The 10,051-nt window shown below is 35.4% G+C and overlaps 1 protein-coding gene across 1 annotated transcript; it reads left to right on the top strand.

Annotated features, from left to right (window-relative positions):
- Positions 1-607: 607 nt before the first annotated feature.
- Positions 608-10,004, top strand: siae (sialic acid acetylesterase). Its single transcript, XM_055028560.1, has 10 exons — positions 608-788; positions 1,383-1,550; positions 3,373-3,527; positions 4,531-4,669; positions 5,160-5,367; positions 5,774-5,859; positions 5,942-6,075; positions 6,197-6,351; positions 6,706-6,892; positions 8,759-10,004. The coding sequence occupies exons 1-10, from the start codon at positions 737-739 to the stop codon at positions 9,008-9,010; spliced, it is 1,536 nt and encodes a 511-aa protein (XP_054884535.1). The 5' UTR covers positions 608-736; the 3' UTR covers positions 9,011-10,004.
- The last annotated feature ends 47 nt before the right edge of the window (positions 10,005-10,051 follow it).

Consider the following 10,051-nt stretch of genomic DNA (forward strand, 5'->3'; position numbering starts at 1 on the left):
AATAACTGATTTGATTTGACAAAGGGTCATAATCCCACCATATTTTTTATGAATCCAAAATGCTATCAGAGCCACAACCATCTAACTAATTAAACAGAAATACTTAACTACTAGGTCCAGCAGAAGCAAACTACTAAGTTGTGTTCAGAAAAATGGCCACAAAATAGAGTTGGATTGGACAATGTGTGGATATAAAAGATAAGTAGCAAAAATGTGAAATAAATGGTGGCTGAGAAAAAACTAGCATGTCAAAAACAAAACCAGTCTACAAAAAAAAACAAAAAAAAAAAAACATATTATCAATAAATTCTTGGTTCATTATTTAAAATGCACCAGTCTTAACCTTATAAGACCAATAAATTGTGCTATTTGTTTAAATAACGTTTGGGATTTAATTGGTATAAAGGGTTGACTGTTGACTGCATGCACTATGAAAAAAACTTGATGCTCGACTTTCTTTCTACATTCAATCGCAAAATATATTAACTTCGCAATGAAGTTATTATGAAGCACTGCATAAAACAAATTATTTACATTTTTGTTCGTTCATGCTTTTATTTTGAAAGTCCGCATTTACGGAACACTTTAGTCCCGCGTGACGCTCATTTAGTTTGGTTAATCACCTGACGTGTTTGAAGAAGTTTCGATTCACTGGCAGCTCTCTGCACTATGCAATCCAACAACACTTGTGAAACGAACCGTTCGTCATTTTAATAACTCGAACCGTCTTCAACTCATGGCTTTAATCTTTGTAGTTGTGATGCTTTTCGCTGCTTTGCACGACGGCGGTGAGTACAGAGCGTCGGATGCCTTCGGCGTCTCTAGTTTATCAGGCTCATATTGTATGGGTGCCTGGAAAACTTGCCAACAAAATACAAATCCCATTTGTAGGAGCTGTTAACCATCTCCTAGAAATACATGCAGTTCATTAAGTCGTGCTCCATTGTGATGTGAAGTCTCACTTCGATAAATATTGCCTTGTGGGTAAATATTGCCTTGTGGGTAAAATGTATGGAGAGACAAAACTTCCACAATAGAAACAAATGCATTTTCTTTATACCTACGCATTTAATGAACACATTTAATAAGTAGACGTGTTCAGAATTTTTAAATATATGAACACTTTGATAATCTGTACTGTTATTCTCTTGTTTTATTTCATGGTTGCTTGCTTTAGTGCACCATAACTAGTAGTCAACGTTATGAATGACAGAATGCTACCACAAGAAACAGTGAAGCAATTATGCTCTTTTTATTGATAACATTTTTTGAACTGTATGTCTGATCAATTATCTATTTGTTTGCTTTTTCTAAAGTTGATTTTATCTATTTTTATTTACTGACTTTTTGATATTTTTATGTCACATTTTGTCTTTGATAAGATGGGACCTTACGCTTTGCTTCTTATTATGGAGACCACATGGTGCTGCAGAAGGCCCCACAGAAAGCTGTCCTGTGGGGATACTACGGCCATGAGAAGGAGCAGGTCGTGGTCTACCTAACAAGTTCTACAGTTCTACAGAAAGTGTCATCAGCCCCTGTGACAAATGGTAAATCCGGAACTTTTGTTTCTTGTTTTGTATGTGTCAACAGAAAGTTTATTTTTAATATCTGGGGGTACAGGCTACAAACTGAGGTCATTCCTCAATTACACCAATTATCAGATGTGAGGGAGGAATTTTCACCGTTTCCCTAATCAGAGTTAAATGAAGCGATGAAATGATTTTGCGAACAACTCAGCCAGCAACCAACTTGAAATTATGATTATTAATTGGGTGGAATTACCAATGTTTTCATGAATGCTTCTTTACTGAAGTGCCACTTTTAAAAACTCACCAATGGCACATCAGAACTAATCAAGCTCAATCATGTTGGAGACATTTATGTATGTGATGGTATTACTTACACTTTCAATTAAGACTATTACCTGGAACTCAAAACCAAAGCTTGTGTTTAGGAAACAGCCTATGAAACATAATTTTCTGCTCTTTTGCTGGGTCTGCCTTATGTTATGACTGCTGGCATTTATGGATCCATAGGTTTGGAGCTTAAGTCAAATTTTCTGAAAACAAATATAGGAATAAGTAAAAATGAATTAACTCTATTTATCAAATTTAGGTAGTGTATGTGATGGTCATTTTGCTTCAAGATTGTTATATTCGAAGCATATGACAATCTCAATATATTATACCCACTTCATGATTTGATGAGGCTGTCAATGACATCTGGTATCTACAAATTACTGTGCCTTTTCTACATTCTTTCTACTTCATAGCTTCATAGAAAAGTTGGATCTTGTTTTAATTTTTCCCAAAATAAAGTTATGTTTACAAATTACTAACTGAAACCAATAACCACTTCCTCTTTCACAATTCATTGTGGAAGTTGATCTTAACATGAAGTCCACAAAGTGAGTTTTGTTACATACCTTTATTTCAAACGCACTCATCCATAACATGGAAACAAAACGCATCATGTTTGCTTTCCAAAACATAATGTGTTTGGAAACAACAAACATGTTATGCATATATAGACAGTATTCTATATATGGACCATTGTCCATATGTACAAGTTTTGTTTTAGAAAGGTTTGGCTTTAAAAGCTCTTTTTTTTTGTATCAGTGAGATTTAAAATTATTTGCCTTCCTTAACAAAAACAGTAAGGCTGTTAAGAGTTGTGCTGCTCACAGATTTCGCCAGGTTTCTCCTGCAAAAGAGAATTTTAGTCTCAATAAAATGATTGCGGTGAAATAGAGTAATAATGATAGATTTTCCTCATGATAAGCACGCATCTATCTGCATTTTCTAAAGCAGGGATTTTCAAGTGCAGGCCTTGCGGTGTCCTACAATTTTTAGCTGTGTCTCAGCTTCAACACACCTTAGTCAAATAATGAGGTCATTAGCAAGACTCTGGAGAACCTGACTGCATAATGTGGAGATAATAAAACCATTTGATTTAGCTTGCATGTGCACAGCTCAGAACACAAATACCACACATCATTGTAATTCCATAGATGTTTTCATTTCACCACATGTATCAGTTGTTTTAAATAAAATGATGACAAATGTCTCTTGTAGTCTTCAGCAGTTCAAGTCAGTACTGTAAAGGGACAGAGCAGGTTAACAGCTTAGCTCAAATGATGGCCATAACAGTCACTCATCATTCATATTGTGAAATGAGTAATTTTACGAGTTTGTTTTCTGGTTTTGCAAAGCCTGTAAATTGCAAGTCAAAATGTGCAGTGTCAGGGTTTTCACTTTTGTCACATGTGACAAGCCAATTTTACCCACTATTGCAAATAATCCAGAATCAAAACCAAAAAAGATTTTGGTTTGATTGCATGCATTGATGATTTATTTTTTCCTCCAACAGACATTTGGCAAGTCACCCTTGAACCTGTTGATGCTGGTGGACCCTACAGCATATACGCTGTAACTGAAAGTAGCATATGTAGCCTGAAAGATGTGCTGTTTGGAGACATTTGGATATGTGGAGGCCAGAGCAACATGTTATTCACAATGTCCCAGGTAAAGTATGTGCACCTGGTTGTTTAAAGACCCCTGTTTGACTGGACCTGAAGAAAAAAAACATTTAACCCTCTTTTTACTAAGTCACTGCTAGGTGCTAGTTCCACCCAACTGGGTCCAGTGCTTCCTATACCTTTTCAAGCATGTTGAGATAATTGTGGTACAAAAATGTGTTTTGCACTCCTTGTGCACATGTCATTTCATATTTCTATAATGTTCAAAATAAGAGGAAAAAAAAAATAAAAAATAAATATATATATATATATATATATATATATATATATATATAATCTCCTTTATTAGTAAGCACTAATAAAGGATTTTTTTAATATATATATATATATCCTTTATTAGTGCTTACTAAGGATAACATTGTGGCTTTAGCACTGTGAACTTTAACCATCCAGCCCTATTTTGCTGCTGGACCAGAGAAGGGAACTGCTTTCATCGTGAGTTAAAGGCAGCCTCATTTGTTTACAGCAGCCATATTTAAAACTCTCAAGTGTAGTTATTTTTAACCAGTCAAATGTAAAACTCAAAAGTGGGAGAAACACCACACCAAGAAGAAGAAACTCTCTGATTAGCATTAGAGGTACAGAAGCTGATTTTCTTTTATATTCATGCAGTTTGTTTTGAAATTACCCTACATTGAGCTTTAGTAACACAATGTGCCATTTAAATCCATAAACATTGTTTGCCACTCAGTCCTCTAGCATTGTTCATCTTTTCATGTCTCTGTAGGCTTGATTTAACTCCTGCTGTCCAGTTGCTGATGTAGATTAGAGTTGAGCTGATCAGGATTGTGAGGTGTTCACAAGTTCAAAACTACCAACAGTGCAGACAGCCTTAGTAAAATTATAGTGAGAATATTCTCTCATCTGTTTGTGGAGACACTGGAATACAGAAAGTCCCTGAAAGTTAGGATGATGCAATACAAGGTCGAGTCTGAACTTCACAATTTACTTACAATTTTATTACTTTTTCTTTTTTTATTCTCATATAGATTTTCAATTCATCTGAGGAGCTTGCGGTCTCATCTAAATATCCTCATGTAAGGCCTTTCATGACGGCTTTGAACATGAGTAAAACTGAGCTGATTGATCTCATCCAAGTGGAAATACCCTGGTCTACTCCCAACAGCAGTAAGATTGTTTCTTTCGATAAACTGTTCAATGTTTTAGTTCTCTGTACTGAGCTATATGAGGGGAATGATTGCACAATAAACAAAGGGAATGTTTAATGTTTTAATCTAAAATCAGATGTATATGGATGGATTTACTGTGGATGTTCTCATTCCAACAGTATCAGCATTACATCTATACTCTACCAATATTTTATAAAATGTTCCTTTGGAACATTCACACCAATGACACCCTTTTTGTATCCATCGGCTATTCAGCCAAAGATCAGCGAGGGTGTATGTAGAACTTTGAGTTGGTGTGTAATTTGGATTTCTGTAAGTATTTTTGAAAAACACAGTAAATTCAAACATCTAGTCCTTGTTTTTTAAGTTTTATGATCATTCCATGCCAGTACAGCAACTCAAAATTCTTATTAGTAGCCAAAAATTAATCCAATATTCATTGTATGTAAACTTCTCACCTGAGCTTTACAGTATTTCTGAACTTACAGGTGTGCTGGCAAATTTCTCTGGGTTGTGTTGGCTCTTTGGGCGTTACATGTATGATAAGTTGAATTACCCCATTGGACTGGTGGAATCAAGTTGGGGAGGTACACCAGTAGAAGCCTGGTCATCCGCAAGAGCACTGAAGCAGTGTGGACTGGTGCCAAGTGAGGACATGTATGAACTTAAAGACGACATGATCCAGCAAACTGGAAAGTATGTCTCCATATTGTTTAAAACCCTTTCAACCCTAAGTTTCAAATCTCCACCTGGATATTTTTGCTTATTTTAATTGTATGAACTTCTTTAAAAGTTCTGTGACTAAATATGTTTGCCCATTTCTCCATAACAACTGGAATTTTCAATGTCTAGCAGTTGTTGCAATTTACCATCTGTTAATAGTATTTCATGAGATCAAACTGAAGAAAAGCACGCAGGAGTAAATTACCATAATAACCCAATATTGGCGGTAAAGTGCAACGTCTCCCCGTTAAGAAGCTGTTCGAATTTTTCAGATAGTGCAAAGTATCAGAAAGTTGGCATGTAAAAATGTATAGTCTGCGACACCTTGCGACCGGTAAGAGTTCATGATCTCTCCTCTCCGCTTGATATAATCCCTCAGTTCAATGCTGAAGAGCACCGTTTTGTGGAATGCAATGATCCATCCATTCCTCAATATGACCATCTACGGAGCCATCTGGTACCAAGGTAGCAAAGTCATGACATATGAAAGGTGTTTTGAAAAATATATACTCCATGAAAATCCATAAAAATGTTTTCTTCTTTCCAGGTGAGGCAAATGCAGCGTACCATAAGGACAACTACAACTGCTCATTCCCTACAATGATAAATGACTGGAGGATGGCATTTCACCAAGGATCGGGGGGGCAGACTGCTCATGACTTCCCCTTTGGATTTGTCCAAGTATGCAATGCATTTGGCTCTTTAAATCTAAAAAAAGAGCCAAACAAGCAGAAGACACAAGGAAATATTCCTAATAGTACAGTTATTTTGCATCAGGTATATTATTTATTTGCATGTGCAGCTATCCACGTACAAAAAAAGTGCCACAGATGACGGCTTTCCAGACATTCGCTGGCACCAAACTGCAGACATGGGATTTGTCCCAAACATTAAGATGAAGAACACCTTCATGGCGGTTGCTTTCGACTTACCAGATAAAACTTCACCCTATGGCAAGTAAGGATGCAAATCCTAAAAATGCTAAGCAGTTAAAATCTGTTCAAATTTTTAAGCTTTTCCTAAATGCACTTGCTTTGGACAGCAGTCATCCAAGTTAGCAGAAATTTATGTAGCTGTGGTCTTTAGGAGCATAAATCAGCCAGTGTGGTCACAATAGAATAAAGAAGAGTGAGCTATGCTGTCAATATGACAATATTTCAAGTGTTGAGGAGAAAAATGCACAAGATATTCTGCTCAACTGAAAAGAGAAATTTGTCCAGTTTTTTAAATATATTTTACTGCATTGACTATCTTTAGTCTTCTTTGCTCATATTCTGTAGCAGTGTTACGGAGAAGAATTTTCTATTTCAGAATCCACCCTAGAGACAAACAAGATGTTGCCCACAGACTTACACTGGGTGCCAGAGCTGTGGCATATGGGGAAAAAGGCATCTCTTTCCAGGGACCTTTCCCCAAAGTAATTGTGCCTATTGAAAGTACAGTCAACGTCACATATGACCAGAAGATCTTCGTTACCCCATCTAAAGACATTTTTGAGGTGAGGCTCACAGCAGAATGCAGGTGCTGCTCTATACATCAGAATATTATTTAAAGTTATTTCAGTACGGTAATTCAATTCAAAAAGTTAACTTTGTATATCATGGAAGTCCTTTACACATAATATATTTCAAGCATTTTTTGAGTGTATGAAAAAATGTTTGAAAAAATTCAAAAGCAACAAGTACAACTGCATCTTCAGTCTTTTCAAAACTTGGAAGTAGATTCTGCCCTTATTCACTCTGTGGAGAGCAGCTGGAGTCAGAACATCAAGTGGGGCCTTTCCTTTAGCATTTTTTTAAAAGATGCAGCTCATTACCCTGCTAATTTTCAGGGGATGGCATAAGAAAGGAAAAGACAAGAATGTCATCATTTGTGCCCTGAATTACTTTGATAATGCAGACTTGCTCAAAGATACCAAAAACCTGTCCATTATGTGTGTGGCATTTACACAAAGAAATCTGTCCATATTCTACATATGGTTCATGGCTATGCATAAATAATGCAAATTAATTGTAAATGTAGTTTCAGAAAGCACTAAAGGTCAACGGTCGGATGAATATCATGGTGACAGTCATGTTTAGACATTAGGGCATGACTTCAAAGAATTTATGAACAGCAAATGGACTTTAAACAACAAGGGCTGAGAACGACTTAATGAGTTTACCATGGCTTTCTTCCATGTTTATATAGCTGGTAATGAGAGTTTATTCTGCTTTTATGTATTATTAGGGCAAATTATGACCATATATCATTAAGGAGGATGTTTCCTCAAATGCTAAAGTTAATATTTGAGGCGTTGGATTCTATCCGGAACTGAATTGTAAGGCGTTTTTTTTTTTTTTTTTTTTTTTTTTTTTTTTTTTTCCCTCCTTCTTTTCAACCATATAGTCATTTTTCTATTTGTGAAAATTAAAACATGGTACTAGGTGCTCAAAACTGGCTTCCCAAAAGCACACAGATGTTTAAAGTATAATTCTTGTATTTCTTGGGTTAAAACACTTTTGAACGAGAGAAAAGGTAGTAAAGTGACTCTTCCAAAGTTCTCCTTTCTATTGAAAGTAAATGTAGAATTTCATTAGAACATCAGCGTCCAGGGGAAAAGAAAAGTGGCAAATGATCCAAGTTGTTTGAGATCCAGTGTGAGTTTTCTACAGTCACTTTATATTTGGGGAGCCAAGTTTTCTGTTGGAGTATGTTAGTTGACATAAGTTGACATAGTATTTAATCTTCCTTGAGGAAGATGAAACACTAGATTCAATAATGCAGACGAGCTAAAGTCAACTTTTAAAGCAACCTCAGCAGAAGCACAGGGTGATCGCCTTCACGCCACATTGTTGCAGCAATTCATGCAAAATGAACTTGTATTACATTGTATTACATTGTACATGGATATATTGCTCAATAGTCTATGTTGTGAAAATACTTTGAAAAAGAAATCTTAAGTAACATACAATACTTTGAAACCAAACTTTGGGTTTCGATTAGCTGTAAACCAAATAAATTCAACAGAAATGTACACTTAAAATTACTGCAGTGAAATAATTGTGCAATTTTTACTTTTAAAATGGTTACTGAAATAACTTTCTTCACATCAGAAATGGATGAGTTCATATAAGCTGGCTGTCTTTCTTTCATGAGGTCTTTGCACTGTTACAGAAGCTTAATTTATTGCTGTATCGATTCCATGAATGTTTGGGAACATTGCACTGATGAGTAGCATTTCTTCACCATTTCTCTTAAAGTTCTACATTAACTAACTTTGTGTAATGTAAAACAATACTACTACGCCTTTAGATGTTAATATTAATATGACTGGAATGACAAAAAAAAATCATGTTATAATTTTTCTTCTTTTTAATTAAAGATCTGTTGCTCAGAGAAGAATGCGTCATGTGAACCCGATTCCCTTTGGTCACCAGCTCCCATTATGGTTTGGAATCAGACCACCATCCAGCTGTCTGCTTCTGCATGCCCACCATCTAAAGTTGCTGCTCTTAGATATGGATGGAGAGACTGGCCCTGTGAATTTAAAGCATGTCCTGTTTATGATTCCAGTAAGAATTTACCTGCACCTCCTTTTATCACCAATCGATATGCAGGCAATCACATTTGGTAAAACACCTAAACTACAAGGTGAGGGGGAAAAAAATAAAGGGTTTTAAATTGATTTGTTCTCTTTTCTAATTAACAAAATCCACTATTTTTATGAGTAATAAAATGACTGGTAGAAGCATACAATTATGCCCACAAAGGTGTCTAAGGTATGTTTACTCTACTGGTTTTATGATGGTAATATTAAGTACTATGACAACTTTAGTCCAGTTTTCTCAGGATAAATGAACACTTAATGGTCATACATGGTTAAGACTTTGTTTTTTTGCTGTAATGTGTGTCACCAGGTGATGCAATAAGTATGATTTCTTGGTGCAATAAGGACTATGTTGTGAAAACCAGTCTCAATATTTACCCATTTTATTTTATATTTTTATGTAAAATTATTTTTCAGAATCAATTTTCTGTAGTTCTCTTTTGTATTTAATATAAATTATCTCAAAACAAAGTACAGTAGTTACTTTATGGGTGATATTTCTACTGAAGTTGAGGTTTAAATATGGGTTCTGTAAAAACCACAGACTGGAATAGAGGGGAAAGAATGAAAATGGGTGGGCAGAAAACAAAGAGAAAATGAAAAGGGATATTGGACAAACTGCAGATGGATGCATGCAAGTTGTAGAAATGTTTAAGTCTGGGAACTTGTTTCAATGTTGTTTTTTCCAAGTAATTTCCCCCTGCCTCCAAGACCTGGAAACTACACCAAAACTATAATGGATTATTATAAAAGTTGAAAATTTCCTGAAAGGGTGTAAAAATGCAGTCAGATGTGCAGGGTTCCTAGAGGGTCTCCAACATATTTCTCTGAAGTATTTTCCATTAAACATTGGGGCTGTACTTTGTATTTCTTATCGTTTAAATGTTAAATCCCTTTGTTTTTGTCTCTTAAAACCATCATTTGATCGATGTTCCCATTTATTCATCCAGCCATATTACAGTCAACATTTATTGTAATGCTTGTGTGTATACTTTTGAAAATAAATGAGAAATTGCACTAATTTGTGTCTGGAATGTTAAAACAAAAGTGTGGAAATGCTGATCTATC

This window comes from Poeciliopsis prolifica, unplaced genomic scaffold (genome assembly GCF_027474105.1).
Source record: "Poeciliopsis prolifica strain line A6 unplaced genomic scaffold, Auburn_PproV2 SCAFFOLD004, whole genome shotgun sequence".
Classification (NCBI taxonomy): Eukaryota; Metazoa; Chordata; class Actinopteri; order Cyprinodontiformes; family Poeciliidae; genus Poeciliopsis; species Poeciliopsis prolifica.